General features: G+C 33.8%; 1 protein-coding gene across 6 annotated transcripts in view; it reads right to left on the bottom strand.

Moving 5' to 3' along the window:
• Positions 1-4159: 4159 nt before the first annotated feature.
• The window catches only part of CDH19 (cadherin 19), an 83564-nt gene continuing 66660 nt past the window's right edge, over positions 4160-21063 (bottom strand). For 5 of the 6 annotated variants that reach the window (XM_084779973.1, XM_084779971.1, XM_084779975.1 and 2 more), the window contains 4 exons: positions 19427-19548; positions 13053-13170; positions 11042-11293; positions 4160-6064 (listed from right to left, as the gene is read on the bottom strand). In XM_084779973.1, the coding sequence (XP_084636099.1) occupies positions 5574-6064; positions 11042-11293; positions 13053-13170; positions 19427-19548 (983 nt within the window). In that variant the 3' untranslated portion in view covers positions 4160-5573. The remainder of the gene's footprint in view (positions 6065-11041; positions 11294-13052; positions 13171-19426; positions 19549-21063) is intronic. The other variant, XM_084779972.1, reaches the window with a different exon arrangement.

Here is a 21063-nt window from a genome sequence, read left to right on the forward strand (position 1 = left end):
ATTTTTGAAATAATTATACAAGGTTGCACCCCCACCAGCAGTGAAGGAGACTTTCCCTTTTTCCACAACCTCACAAGCATGTGCTGTCACTGAGTTTTTTATATTAGCCATTCTCATGGGTATAAGATGGAATGAGAGGGTTGTTTTGATTTGCATTTTCCTGATAACTAAGCATATTACACATTTCTTTTAGTGTTTCTCAGCCATTGGATATTCCTCTGTTTAAAATACTGTTTAGCCCTGCACCCCATTTTTTATTATAATTTATTGAGATTACATCCTTATTGTTATCCTGTCAATTGTATCTTCCCTTTCCCATCCTCTCTCCCTCTTTTACCCTACTCTTCTCCCCTACACCTCTGATAGAAGGGGGCCTTCCATTCTACCATATGACCACAGCTTATCAGGTTATTTGAATTGTTGGTATTTAATTTTTTGTGTTCTTTGTATATTATGGATATTAGCCTTCATCATATTAGGGTTGGTGAAGATCTTTCCCCAAAATGTAGCACGTAATTTTGTCCTATTAAGAGTGTACTTTGCTTTTCAGAATCTTCTCAGTTTTCTGAGGTTTCACTTATTAATTATTTATCTTAGAATCAGAGCTGTTGGTGTTGTGATCAAGAAATTATCTTCTGTAGCAATGAGTTTAAGGCTTCTCCCCAAAATTTTCTTCTAGTAGATTTAAGATGTTTGGTATTATGTTGAGATCTTAGATCCACTTGGACTTTAATTTAGTGCAGGGTAATAAATATGGATCTATTTGCATTTTCTGCATGTAGACATTCAATTAAACCAGAGCGATTTGTAGAGGATGCTATCCATTTTCCATTGTAAGATTTTAGCTTATTTTTCAAAAATAAAGTGTTTGTAGGTATGTGGGTTTATTTCTGGGACTTCAATTCAATTCCACTGATACACTCTTTCTATGCCAGTTCCATGTAGTTTTATTACTGTTGCTCTATATTATGTGTTGATATCAGGGGTAGAGATACATACAGAAGATCTTTTATAGTACAGGTTTATTTTAAGTATTCTGTTTGTTGTTGTTGTTGAAGTTAAGAATAGTTCTTTCAATGTCTGTAAAGAATAGTCTGTATTTTGATTGTATTGCATTGAATCTGTACATTATTTTGTTAAGCTGAACATCTTTCTACATCAATCCTACCAATCCATGAGCATGGGGGATATTTCCATCTTCTGACATTTTCAATTTATTTCTTCAGAGAATTCAAGTTTTTTTTCTTACAAGTCTTCCACTTGATTGGTAAGAATTAGACTAAGGTACTTTTTTGTGTGGGTATTGTGAGGTTATTGTTTCCATCATTTCTTTCTCAGCTTCTTTGTCTTTTGAATTCATGACAGCTACTGATGTTTTAAAGTTAATTTGTAACCAGACAATATTTGGAAGATTTTTATCATCTGAGAAGTTCCCTGTAGAATTTTTGGAACCACAAATTTATGCTATCATATCATCGGTAAATAACAATACTTCGAATTCTTTCTTTCCAATTTGTATCCCCTTGATCTCCATTAGTTGTCTTATTGCTCTACCTAGGACTTCAGGTACTATATTGAAAAGATACTGAAAGATTGTGCAACTTTCTCTTTTCCTTGATTTCAGTGTAATTCATTTACATTTATGTATAGTTTGATGTTAGCTATAGGCTTGTGTTTATTGCTTTTACTATGTTTAAGTATGTGCCTTATATCAGTGATTTCACCAAGACCTTAAAAAATAACAGGTTTTGGATTTTATCAAATGCTTTTTCAGCATCTAAGGGGAATATCATGTGTGTGTGTGTGTGTGTGTGTGTGTGTGTGTGTGTGTGTGTGTATTTCCATTCAGTTTGTTTATATAGTGGATTACATGGATGGATTTCTATATATTGAAACACCCATGAATGCCTGGGATGAAGCCTACTTGATCATGGTGAATGATATTTTTTATGTGTACCTGGATTTGTGAGTGTTTCATTGAATTTTTTGCATCGATGTTCATAAGGGAAATTGGTCTGAAATTCTCTTTCTTGGTTGAGTCCTTGTGTAGTTTATGCATCACGGTGGCCTCATACAATTAGTTTGGTGATGTTTCTTCTTGTTCTACTTCATGAAGTTGTTTGAAGTGTTGTTATTAGCTCTTATTTTAGTATCTGGTAGAATTCGGTACTGAAACCATCTGGTGCTGGACTTTTTCTGGTTGGAAGAATTTTGATGACTACCTTTTTTTCTTTAGGAAATATATGTAGATTTAGTTTTTTTAACTGATCCTGATTCAGCTTTTATAAGTCATTTTTATGAAGAATATTGTCCATTTCATTTAGATTTTCAAATTTTGTAGGTATAGCCTTTTGAAGTTAAGACTTAATTTTTCTCTAGATTTATTCAGTGTCTGTTGTGGATAGTGTTTTTGTGCCTTTCAGTTAGTTTGGCTAAGGGTTTGTTTATCTTGTTCAGTTTCTGAAAGAAGAAGCTAATGGGTTTGCTGATTCTTTTAACTGTTCTCTTTGTTACAAATTTACTGATTTCTGTACTGAGTTTGAGAACTTTCTGCCACCTTCTTCTCTTGACATGTCTGTTTCTTTTTTTCTAGGGCTTTCAGGCATACTGTTATGTATGCACTGTCTCCAATTTCTTCATGAAGGCATTTTCTGCTATGAGCTTTCCTCTTAGCAGTGCTCTCATTGGATCACTTAGGTTTGTGTATATTGTACCTTCATTTCCATTGAATTTTTGGAAGTGTTTAATTACTTTATTTCTTCCCTGATCCAGTTGTCTTTGACAAGAGAGTTGTTCAGTTTCTCTGTGTCTATAGGCTTTTTGTTATTTCTATTGTTTTTCAAGTCCAACTTTAGTCCATTTTAGTCTGATAAGGTACAATGGATGTTTTCAATCATCTTATATCTATTGAGGTTTACTTTGTAATCCACTGTATGATCAATTTTGGAGAAGATTCTGTGAGGTGCTAAGAAGAAAGTATATTCTTTCATGTTTGGTGAAAAGTTCTGTAGATGTCTTTTAGGTCTTTTGGTTAGTAACATATGTTAAAGTCATTATTTCTCTGTGTAGTTTCTATTTCCATGATCTGTGTTTTGGTGAGAGTGGGATCATGAAGTATCTCAATATTAATGAGTGGATATAGATGTTTGGTTTAAGCATAATTAATGCTGCTTTTGCAAATGTGGGTGCTCTTTTATGTTTGGCATAGATTTTCAGAATCGAGATGTTATAATGGTCAAATTCCCCTTTGATGCGTAATTGTCCTTTCTCATCTCTTTTGATAATTTTGGTTGAAAGTCTATTTTCTTAGATATTAGAATAGCTACTTCAGGTTTCTTCCTGGTTCCCTTTGCTTGGAAAAATCTTTTTCTTCTTCTTTACACTCAGATAACATCTATCTTTTTGGCTGAAGTGTGTTTTTGTATGAAGATTGATAGGTCCTGTTCATACATCCATTCTGCTACTCAGTTTTTTTTTTATTAGAGAGTTAAGTCCATTGATGTTGAGAGAGATTAATGAGCAGTGACAGTTACTTCCTTCTATTTTGAGGTTGGTTATGGTAGTGTGTTTGTTTGCTTTTCTACATTTGGTTTGGATGTAGTGAATTTATTTATATCTTGTGTTGTTTGAGGGTGCAGTTAGCCTGTTCAGGTGGGAGTTTTCTTTCTAGAATATTCTGTAAGGCTGAATTTGTGCATAGATATATTTTATTTAGTTTTGTCAAGGAATATCTTGTTTTCTTCATGTATGGTAATTGAAAGTTTTGCTTGGTGTAGCAGTCTGGTCTGGCATCTGTTGTCTCTTAGGGTTTACAAGATTTATGCCACGGCCCTTCTATCTTTAATTGTCACTGCTGATAAGTCGGATGAGATTCTGATAGGTTTTTTTTTTATATGTTACTTGGCTTTTTTCATTTTCAGTTGTTAATGGTCTTCCTTGTTCTGTACATTTCATGTCTTGATTATTATGTGTTGGGATATTGTTTCCTCTTGTCTAATTATATACTTTCTGTATTTTCCCTACATTTAATGTGTAGTGATTTATCATAGTTTACAATGTCTCATATTCTTTTACTGTTTTAACAATTGTATTTCAAAAGTTACTCCTTCATAGGCTAGTAAAGTAATAAAGTCAGTGAAACAAACAATGATTCTTAAAATCGTGATATTCTTTCCTTTTAGTGTATGATATGGACATTTATGTTTAAGAATAGAATGAAAAAATATAACTATTCAACTGCTCTATTACATACAAAATTAATTGAAAGATTTTATATAAATATACATCATTTAGTTTAAGGTCATACACTTAATAAAATTTGTAACATACAACAATTTGAAGAGCATTATACTCAGTGCATTATTTCCTATTGAAATATCAAATATGAACTCCATTTTGATTTGGACATAATAAGAAAAATACCATAAAAGTCAATTAAAATTTCCTGGTTTTATTATCAATTACCCTTTAGTCTAATTCACTCTGAAGTTTTATTTCTAACAGGTTAGCATTTAACTCCTCCACAATGCTGTAATGAGAAATTTCCAGTGTTTCTAATTTCAGATTCTATAATAAAAAGTTACATTGAGTAATCCATCACATGCTAAGCTTCTAACAGTAAAAGAAATGCAAATACTGGCCTCACCCATTATTTGTACAAATAGAGAATGAGAGGCCAATTGATTATAAACTGGGTAAATAGTAACTGAATTTTTAATGCAAAAGTGTTAGCATGTAGCTATTTCAGATCCAATAGAAAAAAATGTCCTTAAATTTTCTACAGTTTCTGATCTGTTACAACATAATAATTTAATCACTAGTTAATGTGTACATATATTTGTATTGTAGTTTTACATGAAAAGAACAGGCATTTAGAATTGTTGAAGAATGTAACATTTTTAAAAATCTCCAAAAATATCTTCTATTCTCTTTCTTTAAACAATTTCAGAATAACCATACCAATACAATTTACTATATAACTCTAATTAATTCATATATTAAATAATGCCAAATTTGTTGTGTTAAAGATTAATCTTTGCAAACACTGGAAAACTTTCACAGTAAAGTCATTTATAAAACCTCATTCAGAAAACTGCTTATTCATATAAAGAAAATGTGTGTATACCTTTATGAAACCAACAAGGTTTCTCTCAGGTGTTAACATTGGATTCTGTACAGAATCAGGTACTTGGTACACAGAGCATCTTCATTCTTTGTAAAAAAGAAATGAATAGATGAAAAAAATCTGTGCAGAAAACTTTATTTCATACATTTTGCATATTGTCTTCCAGAATTGTTGAGAATATGCATTGATTTATATGGAATAATTCCAGAGGATTATCTGAGTGATAGGGTAGTAGTTGTTTGCAGAGATATATGAAATCTGATTAGTAGCTCCCCTTCCAATCTGTGTGCTGAACAGGAAATGACCATGAGTGTGCATTGAAAAAGATCATAATTTTATAAAGCAGGGCTCGTACTAGATGGAAGGCCAAAGTAAGTAATTTTCCAAAAGGCCTATCAATTCATGTAAATATACCTTAATACTTCTTGCATGCTGTCATTGGGAAGCTTTAATTGTATGACTGTGCTGCTGAACCAAACATGCATGCTAATCTTTTAAAGCGAGGTCCCAAGTCGTTAAGATAGTCAAAATCATCTTCATGATCAGTGCCTCTGGATCCCAAAGAGCTCAGAGAGCCAGCTGATGACCCTGTGCCCTCAAAGGCAAAAGTCTGTAGTGAGTCAAAGGGGGGAGCACACGGATCTGTGTTAGCTTCTTCGAGCTTTTCCAGGATGAATTTTCGGAATATGGCACTGTCTGGGCCCACCTGCAGGGACTGCCGGTACAGGCTCCTGATCTCTGCGCTCTTGCTCCTCCGAGGCTTTCTGTCTCTCACGACAGTACTACGTCTCAACTCTACAATATCAAAGGCCTCTGAATCTTCTTCGCCACCACCTTCATCATCATAGCAAAATATATTCTCTCTAAAATCTTCACTTTTGTCTGGAAATAAGGATTGTTTTCTTCGCTGTTTCAGAGCAAGAATCAAAAAGATAAACCCTGGTGGTAAAAGGACATAATAATCTTAATTAACTCATGAAACATAATGGAAAATTTTGGAGTCCTGGCCCTTGATACATATCCAATATATCACCCTAAACTAGGTGATTCAAAAGAAATAAATAAGATTTGAAAAATGATATGGGAAGTGTATCCATCATTCTGACTGATGGTAAATAAGGACAAGAATTGAAATAGAGGGAACTGTTTTGGCTCTTGCTCAATTTAAAACTCAAAGTGTAATTTAATTTTGTTTCAGTATTAATTTTAAAAAGTGCAGTAGTAGAATATTTCCAATCTGGATGTACTTAATGACCAATTAATTATCCGTACCAATGGAAGTTCAGAAGAGCATCATTTGGTATTCTTTGAGGCAACCTAATACTACAATTATATTTTAAGTTAGTATTTATAGGCTATTATATATAATTTTATATTATTAAATACTACAAACTAGGTGTATATAATAACTTTATTTATATATAAGACCTTATTATAAAAACTGAGTATTTATTAATAGACTTTATTCTTATGAAAATCACATATTTTCATTAACGATTTATGAAAACTGAAAAATATAAGCATATCACATCATTTCTCCACGAAAATAGAAAATACCCACATGCAAAACAATCCAAAAGAACATTCTCATTTGGATTCTGATATATAATAGCAGTTTCAGAAATTTCAAATTATCAGGTATCTAAATCATACAACCAATTAGTCAAACACATTAGCTACTCTTGGTGATAATTTTTAGAACATATAGACACAGCACAATCTCAGAATGCCTTTTAAATTAAAAACAAAATAAGTAAATATATCAGTTTTTTGAATTTGTGTTTGAGTTTCACCAATAATCCAGGAGATATATAGTAGGCAATGTGTCTAATAGAAAATGGAGATGGGACTTAAATATAAGAGAAAAAGAGGACAATGTAGCCAGTAAAACAGAAAAGATGAAAGAGTAACAGACTACTGTGAAAAAGTATATATTGAAGAAGTGGAATTTTGGAAAAAGTGAATGAATTCCTAGAAGACGTAATCTACCAAGGACAATCTACTGAGGAGAAATGAGAACTCTTTAGGCTAAAGAACAGAGAATGCAGATTGGACCAATTAAGTCTACAAAATAAAAGAAGAAAACTCAAGGACATCATGTTTTTGCTGATGAATTCTACAAAACAGTTAAAATGTATATACCAAAACTTCTCAAAATATTATAAAATTCATAAGGAAATATTAATTTGATAGCCTAGACATGAATTGAGTATTTTAATAATAATTAAAATCCCTTTATAAAGATTTATTTATCTATATTTATGTGTATAAGTTGTGACTGAATCTTTGCAAGTCTGTGTAAGTTCATCATTCAGAAGGCCAGTAGAGTGTATCATATCTCTATGGGGCTAGAGTCAGAAATAGCGTGTGTATGTGTGTGTGTGATTGCTGTTTCTGTGACCCACCTTTTGATTAAGAAAAAGTTATCCCGATTGGTCAGTACAAAGGAGGCAGGTGTGGCTAAGGTTCCCAGGCTTAGAAAGAGAGAGGTATCCTAGGAGGAAGAAGAAAAAGACCCAAAGGAGAAGAAAAAACACCACAAGGAGAAAAGACAGAGACCCCAGAGGAAGAGTAGAAGAAGGCTGCCATGGGTTAGATGGAAGAGAAACATGGAGCAGGCATGGATGGAGATTTCGACCAGATGAAGAATATTAGCAAGTATTTAGGATTATGGATGGAAGGTACCATAATAGAAATTATTAGAAGCAAATGGCATGGGATATCTACCCCACTATGGCAAGTAGTTTATGAGATTAACATCTTCCCTGCCCCAGTTAACTAAGGCTACTTTAAAATGTAACAAGTGTCAGCATCTTGATGTCAGTAGCCAGGCATACTGATAGTACAGTTAATAATGATAATTTAAAAACAACAAGTGGGACTTAACATGGGGCAGATATTCCCACTTTTTAAAAGCATATTTTGCTATAGTCTGAAAGGGGGGTATAGCTCCCAGAGAGAGTTCATGGGCCAGAGCCAAGATGGCTACATACAGGTGGATGGTTGGAGAAGAGGGACTAGAAGCCTGGCATTCTTCTAGTCTGGGATGCAAAATGGAGTTAAATGGCTAGAAAAATAATAAAATTTTAAAAAGCTATCACCCCTTTCCTAGACACCATGGCAGAAGGCTCCTGAATTATATTTTTGGCTTTGTTTTGGCGTTCATTAATTTTTGTGCAGTGGGCTTAGTCTTAATCATACTTCTCCTTACCCTCTCAAAAACAGTTCAGAGAGAAAGACAAAGAGCCAAGAAATGTGAAATTAAGTTATTAGCAACTAATAAGGGAAAAGGAACTGAACTTTTCTCCATAAAGTTTGTAGTGGGTGGGATTCAAATCTCCTTAGCTACAAGGTGTTTGTCTAAGCTTTCCAGAAAAGGTCCACCAGAAAGAGTTAACAATAACTAAATTCCAAGGAGTGGTGGAAAAGATTTCACTAATTGAACCCTAAATTCACAGAAAAGTGGAATTGTTGTGGGGTGCCCTATTGTATTTTTATGCTAATTATTGCTTGCTATCTGTGTGACCCACCTTTTTATTAATATAAAGCTGTCCCACCTGGGCAGGGCAAAGGAGATAGGTGTGGCTCAGGTTCCCAGACATGAAAGAGAGAGGAATTCTGGAAAGAAGAAGAGAAAGACCTGGAGGAGAAGACAAACCACCATGAGGAGGAAGGAAAGAAACCACAGAGGAAGAGAATAGGAAAGCCGCCATGGGTTAGATGGAAAACACATGGCAGGTATAGATGGAGATGTGGCCCAAAACATTAGCAAGTATTTGGGATTATGGATGGGAGGTGCGTTAATAAAAGTTATTAGAAGCAGATGGCATCTCATTATGGGATGTTGTTTAATGGATTAATATCTACATTGCCCCAGGTTAACTAAGGCTACTTTAAAACAAAACAAGTATCTGTGTTTTAATTGATTGCTAGCTGAGCATACTGATAATACTAATAATACAGGTAATTTAAAAATAATGTGTGTGTGTGTATGTGTGTGTGTGTGTGTGTGTGTGTGTGTATACAGAGTGGAATATTATTTGTTGGAAGTACAGCACAAAGATATTTGTCCCCACCAAGCTCGAGAAAAAACAGAATGTTAAGCATACAGACTTGTCTTAATAAAATACTGGACAAAAAATAATTGTTCTTTCGTGCCTACAAGATGTGCAGGGGTAAAGACAGAACAGATACAGCAGAGATGGTGGGACATTCCAAGCAATGTTTGTTCCCAATGCAAGATCCACCCCATGGGAGAGAACCATATGCTGACACTATCGATGATATTCTGCTATGCGTGTAGATAGGAGTAAAGCAGAATTGTCCTCTGAGAGGCTCTTCTCAGCAACACCTCAAAACACATGCTGAGATTCACTTCCAAACTTTGGGTAGTGCATAGGGAATCTTTCAGGAAATTGGAGAGAAGAAAAGAACTTGGTGAAAGGAGTGTCACAATAAGACCAACTTAGCCAACTACTCAGAACCCAGAGTGAAGCACATACTAAGGAGATTGCACGCACTGCACCTAGGCCCCCTACAAAGATGTAGCTAATGGATAACGTAGTATTCATGTGGATCCCCTAATAAGAGAAAAGGGAACTCTTTGAAATGGGCTCTCTTGTCAGCTTCTGAAATACTTCTCCCTGGCAAGAGTGCATTGACAGGCCATAGGGAAGAGAACACAGGGGACCAGAAGTAGCTATTAATTGAAATGACACTTATATTACTTGTTACCTCCTCCAATTTTCAACAACTAGGATGAGTTAACTTCACTCTCTGTTTGACTGAGATCAAGAGAGATCCTTTTTTGGGCCTTTTAGGTACTATAGGTAGGTTATTATTATTACTCACCTTCCTGGGGGGGTGATATTTACCATGAACCAAGTTTCAAGGTAAATATCCTTCCTTGTTCACACATTATGGTATTATATCAAAAACTTTTCCCCCAAATTGTACTGTGCTTAAATTTGTCAGCAATAGCCTGCCAGGCATCAGACTCTCTAGAAGTCTTGATTAAAGTTGAAAATGTCAATCACATCTGAATTTTCATTCTCTCATTTTGCATTTCATTTTCCTGACTGATACCTGCAAAGCCACTCAATTAATGACCTTAAGATATGAAGAAAAGCTGAGTATAACCCAGCCATTTAATCGCAGTATTCAAGGAGTCAGAGGTTTGTGGATTTCTGTGAGTTTGAGGTCAGCTTTGTGTACAAAGTAAGTCTAGGATCACCAAGGATGCCCAGAGAACCATGTCAATAGTAATAATAATAATAATAATAATAATAATAATAATAATAATAATAATAATAATAATAATAATTTAATAAAATAAATAAAATAAAAGTGAAGATAACCTTTGTATAACATGAATGACCCTGGAAAGCATTATGTTATATAGTCAGCTAGGAAGTATATTTGTGAAGCCATGTTTTATATGAACACATTCATAGTTAATAATAAAGTATTAGATATTTTAACTTATTAAAATGATCATGTGCTTTCAACAAAGAAATAATAAATGAATGTCATAATTTTGTTGATAACACTCATATGATCATTCTGTAATGTAATATTGTATTGTATCATCATTATAGGACAGTTTTCAAATAAAATAAATTAAAATTGTAAATTGAATAAATATGTTATATTAAAATTGAAATAGTTATCATAGTCTTTCTATAATTTTAGTTACCATAACACAAAATTTGAAAAAAGAACTTCTAATAAATAATTTCCTAATTCTAATTGGAGCATTTAAGAAATTAAACATTATTAAAATGATATCTATTTGGTTTTAAATTATAAACCTGTTTAGAGCAAATAAACACATATATAACATATTTTCTATTTACATACTTCACATGTTTATAGTGATTTTTGGAAATTAAGATTGTGCCATTCAATATAACTTACCAAATATTACCATAGTGCATATCAGTATGGCAATTATTGCTTCTATCCTGAATCCCAAGATAAAGAAAAGTCCCTTGTTAGTACAAGTCTTTGTGCTGCCACTGTTTCCACAGTCACAGACTTGTATAGTCAGGGTGTTTGTGCTTGTAAGAGACGGGATTCCATTATCAGCAATCAAGATGATCATGTAAAAGACAGGTTCTTCTTTTAGTCTGAAACCAGTTCTGTTAGTCAGAATTCTAGCTGTATTATCTAAAACAGAAATCCACATTCACAATTTTTCCAATATAGAACAAATCTATACAGTACAGTTAAATTGCAATGATACTTAAATGCAATCATACCTGTGTAAATAAAAAATGAAATTTTATATTAAAATATCCAGCCTGAAATCATTTTGAATTTTCTAAACATGAATTATATTATTAGGTGAATTATTTTAATCAGTTCTTAAAGGTCCTAGAATATACAGGTATAACAGAAAATGTTTCTGCACTTATAAATCAGTATTAGCAGGGCTATTAGGAATGCTCTAGCTCACGTTAATTTGAGAGAACTGCATGTGGCATTCTTTCAGAAGACATTTCATATAAAATCCCATGTAAATTATGGAATATAAAATATGGAAACACATTTCAAACAAAATTCCAAACATGTGTTCATCACTTGTCACCTCAATTCATTTATCAAGGTAAGAATATGCAAAAAGTAGTATAACTTTAATATATTAGTGAAAGTGAGCAATGAGTAAGTCCATTTATGTGAAAATTTTCTCTAAATGCCAAATACTCAAAATGATATTTGCGCTGTTTTCTTTTCTCAAAATTTCAGTTGTCCCTTTCTAATTTTTTTGTCTGTTGGTTGCTTATTTTGTTTTTGTTTTAACATGCAGTAGCCTCTGAAATAATTAGTTTTGCTTTTCAAGTTGACATAATGGAGAAAAGGAAGACACAATCAAAGAATGTTTCAATTAGCTTAGCTTGTGGGTGTATTTTTGTGATTTCTAGTAGAAGCACCCTGGGCCTTAGGCAGATGAGCCTCATCTTTATAAGAAAGAGCTGAGCAAGCCGGAGTAAAGCATGCCAGTAAGCCATGTTCTTCTTTAATTTCTGCTTCAATTTCCTGCTCTGCCTCCCACCAAGACAGATTGTAAGAAAACTAAATGCTTTTCTAGACAAGTTGGTTTCAGTCTGTATTTTATCATAGCAATAGGAAGCAAAGCATGACACCTTCTCATTTCTCTAAATAATATCTGTATCCATAAAACCATATTGATAAGAACAAGACAACAGCATTCATTTCATTCCAACTACTTGTCTAATTCATAAATTTTAGGTATAAACTAATTAAAATACATATCTAGTAATAGGAAATCATACTAAAGGTAGATAATAAAAGATGAAAACAAAATATTTTTATAATTTGCCGCTTTTAAATAAAAGTTGAAGGAAGTCTGCCTTTATAAACAAAATCCTAACATCAGAATAGCCAATCCTTGATTAATAAAGTCTTTGTGTTTTACATAAATATTATGTTTATGTAACCTAATTACCTTTGTTAGATACTCATAATTATCTCATTGCAATATATAGGCCATCAGTTATTCCTTTTTACTTTGATAAATTTTTGTGTCAATAAGCAAAAGTCAAGTGATGTCACAACCACAGTAATATTTGAGAGCCTATCAGACTTTCCAAAATCTTATAATTATGGATAGCTTTCTATTTTAAGTTTACAGTTGAGGTGCTGTGGATGAAAATTATAGCCTTACATACGAAAGGCAAAGCCATTGTATCTCTAGCCCCTCTTACTGATTATTCTAACTGTGTTTTTAGATGAAAGAAATGTGAGGAAAAAGGATACCAGTGTCCCAGTTAACTTTAATTTGACCATCATTCTTTTGTTTTATTTCTCAGTAGTATCATGTTGTAAGAATAATAAAACAATCAGTTCCACAAACTCACTGGAATAAAATATCATTGATTGTATCAAAATCCCAATAAGTAGTTACCTTGATTGTCTATTAGCATAAAACTTGAGTTCTTTGTATCTTCCACAGGGTGACTAAAGTAAAAATGGTGATCTTCTATGGACTCATCTCTATCTATTGCACTGATGGTTTGAATTCTCTACAAAAATATTAAGAAAGTTGATTGCTGTTATTGGGAACTGTAAATTATTCAACACTATTATTACTTATGCTTTTTCTTAAAATTTCTTTAGTATCATTAGAGATATTACACATCTCTATATTTATCACTTACTTCCTTCTTTATTCTTATTGCTTATTTGACTGACAGTCATTATGATTTACAAATACAGTCATGATAATATATATCTCCTGTTAATACATATATTTGTAGACATATTAGATTATTTGCTAAATTAATGAGTTTTGTAACAATATTCAGACATAATGCTTTTAAATCACAGGGAATGTATGACTGCTTTTGACCCACAAAGATAGTAGGCAAAGTCTTCCCAAAAGACTTTCCAGCCTCTATCGCATATCATAAAAATGTAAAGAAATGCAAATATAAGCAAATGAGTTCTCAATTAACTCTTTTATGTCAAGACATGAACATGTTCATTACATTCAGAAAAAGTTACGCTAGCCATGCTCACACAGTGCAGTGTGATTATTATTAATTCTGGAATTTAAAGTAAATTGAATTCTATTTTCTATAATCAAAATACTTTTAACAGTGTTTCATGTAAAACTTTTCTTAATTGTGAGAGTGCAGATCTGAATTAGTAAGTTATTCTTCAATGAACAACTATTCCTCCATATGCATGCAGAGCAAAGGGCTATGAAATAAAAGTGATTGGTACCTGATATTCCCATACTGATTTACATTTTCCTCATAACTTGTTTCTAATTATATCATAATTACTTAAATATATAATAGAAAAGTTTTATACAACCTATGCTTATGATAATAAATGTGGATATTATGATACCAAAACAGTTATTAAAAATATTTTTATGATTTGTTTAGGTTAATGTGGGCAAGATTTTAAGATTATAGTATTCTTAATCATATTTTGGCTACTTTCAGGTTCTATAAACTAAGATATTAGGTTATGATTGAGAGTGTAACTTTTAAGATTCTTTGGCAGGCTCACATAGACTGACATTTCAAGAGCTTTTGTACATCTCTACAATTCTAATACTTCCTCACAAAGAAAAATTTCTCTTGTGAGATTAGCCTAGGATGGTGTTCAGACTGTTTCTGCTCACATTGTTGTATGTTCATTTGTGGAAGTGAAGCATGACCAATGACAGATTGTATGAGTCATGTTTACCTTGATGGTATGTACATTGTCAACTCTTCTTTGTGAGGTTGTATGCTAAACTTTGTTGAAAATGGTTCCCAATGGTAAAGGAATGCATAAGAAAAGAAGGGTGTGTGTGTGTGTGTGTGTGTGTGTGTGTGTGTGTGTGTGTGTGTGTGTGTTTTAATACTTTAAAATAGAACTAATGAAAATGCACTTATCTTCCTAGGAACAAGTAAAATGAGCTCAGTTTAAAAAAAAATAGATACCCTACTTCTGGAAGAATTGCATATCGGAGACCTGTTAATGGAATCATTAAAGCAAGAGAGCTGTCACTGTCTCTCACCAGCTTCAGCACTCCTGAGAACAGGCCTTACATCCTGCCTGCACAGCGCACTAAATATGAGCCTGGTTACAGGGCATAGGTGCGCTGGCCTCACTACTTATCTGCTTTGAGGTTACATGGGCAAAAGGGAGATGGCAGTGGTATCATCAGAGTGCGAGAGATATTGCTGCCCCACATCGATCTGCTGCATCACTAATGAGAGTAGGCTGTGAACCTCATCAGGGCAGCAGTGTAGACCAGATCTGGATATTAATATGCTCACATTATTTATTCTTAAACTGTAACAATGGAAATTACTCATTTTATTGAGCAAATATTAATCTAAAAATGTGCTTGTGCTTAGTTTTAATAGTTATGCAAACTATTATACTCAGCTAACTGAAGCCTATTGGGTACTTGGGAATTGATGAAGTTATCAGTAATGGAATATAAGACTTAAATGTAAACAAAAACTGATCATGACTTTAGGAACAAAGTGACAGGATAAGACCAAATTATAGCAAATTTTGATAGTTCTGACTTTTAGCATTCTTTTCTCTCTCTGGGCAGAATTTTGTCTAAGCCTCCTTGTTGTGGTACATTTAATTCTCTCTATATAATTATTTTTTAATTCTATGATGACAATTCATTCTTTTAACTTGCAGAATTTGAAAATAAATGTTTTCCTTTGAATTCACCCATGACTTAGGGCATGATTTAGATTTTTTTAAAGTTAATCTTAACAGTGAGTTTTTGGAAGAAATTCTGCCACTGACATAATTTTACTTTATTTTATTTTTTATTAATTTGTTCTTGTTACAGCACAATGGTTATCCTATCTCTTGTATCCTCCCATTTTTCCCTCCCTCCCATTTTTCCCTTATTCCCCTCCCCTATGACTGTTCCTCAGGGGAATTTCCTCCCCCTGTATATGTTCTTAGGGTATCAAGCCTCTTCTTGGTAACCTGCTATTCTTCCTCTGAGTGCCACCATGTCTTCCCCTCCAGGGGACATGGTCCAATATGAGGCACCAGAGTTCATGTGAAAGTCATACCCCACTCTACACTCAACTGTGGAGAATGTTCTGTCCATTGGCTAGATCTGGGTAGGGGTTTAAAGTTTACTGCCTGTATTGTCCTTGGCTGGTGCCTTAGTTTGAGCAGGACCCCTGGGCCCAAACCTGCCTATCATTGTGTTATAGCAGCCTTATTCATAATAGCCAGAACATGGAAACAGCCTAAGTGTCCCTCAGTAGAAGAATGGATAAAGAAACTGTGGTATATATACACTATGGAATACTACTCAGCTATTAAAAACAAGGAATTCCTGAAATTTGTGGACAAATGGATTGAGCTAGAAATGATCATAATGAGTCAGTTAACCCAGAAGCAGAAAGACGCCAATGGTACATACTCACTTATATCTGCCTTCTAGCCCAAGGGACATGTCACATGTAAGCCTTCATTTACAAGGAAACTGGGACAGAGGGGAGGACATCCTATTGGGACTCTAGATGAGAGAAGCATGGGAGAATAGCAAAGTAAAAGGATCCAGAGGGTCCTGACTTAATTTTATAAATACTGATATGAAGTTTCATATTGGAATTATGATCAGCCAGTATTAGAATGCACCAAACACTGTTCTTTGAACTTCTATTAGAGCTATTCTGCCTGCTATAAAGATTGGTACCTAATTTTTTCATATTAATCTACATATAGATCATGTAGATTATATATGTATATGTAATATAAGTACTAGTACATATAGAATATTATACAAAATATATTAGAGTCAATATGTATTTGAATTACACTCTTAGATGCAATTCAAAGAATAAAATATTAACTTATTTCAGTTTGAAATGAGAAGTAATTCAAATTCAGCTACTAAGTATATCTCTTTTTTCTTTTGTAAAAAACACAAAAAATGATACCATATTTATGCCTTTCACTAGTCAAATATTTGAACACAGGCATAATTCCACTATTAAAGTTTTTTAATGCATGCCATACAAAGTATTAGACTTCTTGGCTCTTCCTTTTGTCTAGTCTCTGGCTACTGCTAGAGATGTCTCTGAGTTTCTATCAACAAGAAGCCTGTTTCTTAAATAGTTGAATGGAAAAATTCCAGCTACACTCTACATGACATCCCCAAGTACCTTTGTCTTCTCCAAGACCAATAAACCTACACCGAGGATCTCTCCTCCAGTGGGTACCCATATTGGAGATGTAAATAACTTTACATTAACAGGATAGGTTATAGAGACTAAACACATCTCCTATGACCCATTGCCAGATATCCCTACTTTTACCATGTAGGACCACTGAACAAAATTTTGTCAAAAGGGGCTTGAGGCAAATCTATACTTGTATGGTAGGAGCTTGTCCTGCATATAGAGGAGGAATGGTAATTTCTAGATCTCTGGAGGAACCACCTGCCACCATTCTAAATAATATGGTAGAGGCTATTCAACTATCTAAATATATGCTGAAGTTCTTCTCTTAACTGAGCCTTAGGAAGACTGGTCTAAATTAATCCCTGAATTTCCTCTGGATTCATGGCAGTAACACTGTGCCTCTAAATGTAATTCCATGCTTACTTTATGCTACCTTGTGACGATACCTGGTGGTAGCTATTCCTATCGTCCATTTAACATAATTCTATATGCTGTAAAATCAAAACCATCTCCTCCACTCATCTCCTTTGGTATCTCTTTACACTGAGAAGCCCAAGATTTTCAATTTACTTTTATTCTCTTTTAAATATAGACTTAAAATGTTTCTCTTTGTGTTAGACTCATATACATCCAGTCTTCTGAACAGAGAGACTCTTTTATATTGTGTAATGTTACTAACATTATAGCCAAATGAGCTTTACCCTGCTTCTCTACAGGAGGTTTTTGTCCTTCCTTAGGACACTCATGTTATGGTTTCTCAGATGTCAGAAAGCTCTGTCATGCTTCTGCCTTTCTTAAGCTCACATCAAAGAGTATTCATTATTTTAACCCAAACTTTTTTCCCAAGCCTCTGCTATACTATAATACAAAATATGTGTATTTTACAACAAGTTACAAAATATGGTAGTGTTCACATTGCTGCTGTTCATGCAAGAGTAAGAGCAAATAGGTCTAGAACTCATAGAATGTGGCTCACCAATTACGAAACCCACAATCGGCAAGTCTTGGTGAGGTATATGCATAGAACTAGATGTCCTGAGGAATTCATGCTGTTATAGAGCATAGCTCTTCTTGTTACCTTTGTGGTATTTTTAATAACCTCAAAATGTGAATTGTATGTGTCCTATACAGGGGGCTTCCAGCCCCTGTCTGGGTAATATCATTAGCATACACAATAACAATGCTTGATTATTTAAGGTAGTGCTGCTGGGCCAGATTATATTCAACCACCACCTTTGAAAACAATCTACAGATGTAGACTGCTAGCAATGATCATTATCCTTAGAAAGAATTTATAGTGGCTTGGATGTGAATGTCTTAAAGAAAAATAGATTTTTTATGAAGATAGGTAAAGGTGCTTTTTATATTGATCTTGATAGGAAATATTAGGAACAATTGAAGGTAAGAGAAAGTACATGCTTATTAGGAAACCAAGGGGATTTTTAAGGTTAGAAAAGCAATAACAATGGTCCATAGCATCATTTGCTGACGTGATTCTTTCAAGCTGCCCATATGTGTGTGTGTGTGTGTGTGTGTATATATATATATATATATATATATATATATATATATATATATATATATATATATATTCCAGCATTCTTCCAACTTCACAAATTGTGCCAAGTAAACTGCACTGTTATTCCTAGCTACAGAATTTCTCAGAAACTGGACAGCAGCAAATACTTTTCTTTGACTTGGCAACCATTTCAACCATTTGGCCCTATTGTTGCCACAGCCAAAAATGGTTGATATCTTAATCCCTTATCTGTTTTAATCAACAAATGTCTATAAGGGTGTGCTTCAGAGCTAGGACAAACAGCTCTAGGTTCTCCCAGTACTCCTCAGTCCCTATCTGCTGCAGGACTTGGCTAGCATACCCCATCCCCATCCTGTACTCTAAAAATCCCAAAGAAGGGGCTTTTTCTTCCCCTTGACCATATAATCTAGACATGTTGTTGTTCTTCTCTTTTTCCCCTCTCTTTCTTCACCACCTGCATGACAATCAATAGCTGGTTGCAATAAACTTATATTTATAGGCTTTAACTTGTTTTTAAGGAAAATCAGCCCAATGACACATTTTTGCCACTCCCCCCTAACTCATTTTATTAATTATAGGAAAAGGGAGAAATGTTAGTTCACAAGTCTGGCTCTAGGTTGATTAGCAATCTCTGCCATCATTCCTTGTGGCTGCCAGGTGTGTATCAGACTATGAAAAGACCAACCTCACAACTTGTCTCTCTTCCTTTCTCTCTTGCAATGTCTCTTCCTTTCCCTCTTTCTGTTCCCTTTATTCTCTGTCTATGTCCTTCCCAAATTGTCTCTCTTCTGGCTCACTCAGACTATATCTTCCTTCCCACTCTCCCTTGCTCTTCTCACAATAATAAACTTTCTCATACAACACATGTTACACGGCATGTAATTTATATATGATAACAAAACATATGTACACATAATACAATAATTACAACACAAATGATTTGTTTTTATATAATATTGAGTATAGTATTCTATATTGGCTTATATTACATATTATATTTATAAACCATAAAATATAAAACCCTGCCTTGCCCAGGCTTTGATAATCTATTGTTGTCTTTTAGCTTACCTCACCAGATTCAGCATTTTCACAAACATAAGTCTCATAGACTTTGGAAAATTCTGGAGCATGGTCATTAATGTTAAAAACTTGTATATATACAGGAACTGAAGAGATATGTAGTGTATTATCTGCAAATTAAAGATATATACTGGAATTAGTTACATCTATATCAAAATTCGTTGATATAGGCTTATTTTATAGTGATTATATTACTATAAATTAAATTATAGGCTTATTATATAGTGATATATTTACTTGAGGAAAGCTAAAGATGGGATCTGTGTGATCTACATTTTTACCAGTAATATTGGTCAGAAAAAGAACCTATGTTCATTTCAAACAATATTGTGTACCTTCTTCATGTTTATGCTTTGGGTCATGATGAATGAAAAGTGTGTAAAAGATTGTTCTGTAACTACTCTCCTGACATTTAGAAGCTACTGGAAGAGTTTGTAGAAGTCCAATGCATTGTACTAAGAACTGGAATTACTACTCTTTCCAACATGAACACCAGCACTAGCAAACCATTTAATTTTACAAACTACCAGCAGTTCTAACCAAACTAAAAAAATATACAGAGGCCATTGGGAACAATGTTATAAAACACTAAAATCAGGTCATAAGTTATATAGTATAAATGAATAGTCAACAGAATGAATACAGGAAGACACAAATAATTAAAACTGAAATTAATATTTACAATGATAAAATATGGAATATTAAACAATGTTCATTAAAATTCCTGTATCTTAAACTGAACATTGTTTTTATTATTATTATTATTATTATTATTATTATTATTATTATTATTGAGAAAATTTTTTATTTTGTTTTTACTTCCATTGCACAGCTCAATTTGAAAGGCAATTATGGTAGGAACTCAAACAGTTAAATAACCTGTAGGCAAAAAATGATGCAGTGGCCATGGAGCAGTCCTGTTTACTGTCTTGCTCCTAGCACCTAAGACCATCAGCCATGAGGTGGCATCAATCAATGTAGTCTGAGCCATCCCATATGAGTAATCCATTAAGAAAATATACCATAGAGTTGCCACAAAACAATCTTTTTAAGCATTTTTTGTCATTTTTATTCCCTATTTTCCTTGGTAACCCTATATTTTGTCAAATTTACACAAAATTGGACTGAACACATGATAAGTACTTATGACTGAGCCATCTCCACAGCTTCAGGGTTTTATTTCTTTTGATCCTTAAGGCTGTTGGCAAAATGAAACCCTCTTGACCTGAATATCTGGGGCTGGTGGGTAAAATAGCTTCCATATGTTTCAGTGCAGTTCGGTAGCCAGAAATGAAAGGGATCTTCAGGTAAAGAACAAAGAAACACTAAGAAGGACAGAAGAAAGAGGAAGTCATGTAGGCTTAGGCATCCACTATTCAGAGAACCTGTTAGAAGCCTAAGGGAGGAAGGCCCTCTCTGAATTTTATGTTTATCATGTGCAGGTAGCAGAGCAAAAGCCAGTGGTTGCATTGGCAGACAGCCTTGGGATTCTCAGGTCAACTGACCCGAAGAAAATGAGGCTGCCTGCAACACATAAGAGTGCCAAGATGGGGTACTCTATCAGCATGTGTTTTTGACAAATGCAATCTTAAATAAGACCCTTTCTTTCTTGTCACCTATCTCAT

The sequence above is a fragment of the Acomys minous genome (assembly GCF_964271855.1).
Source record: "Acomys minous genome assembly, chromosome: 1".
Taxonomy (NCBI): Eukaryota; Metazoa; Chordata; class Mammalia; order Rodentia; family Muridae; genus Acomys; species Acomys minous.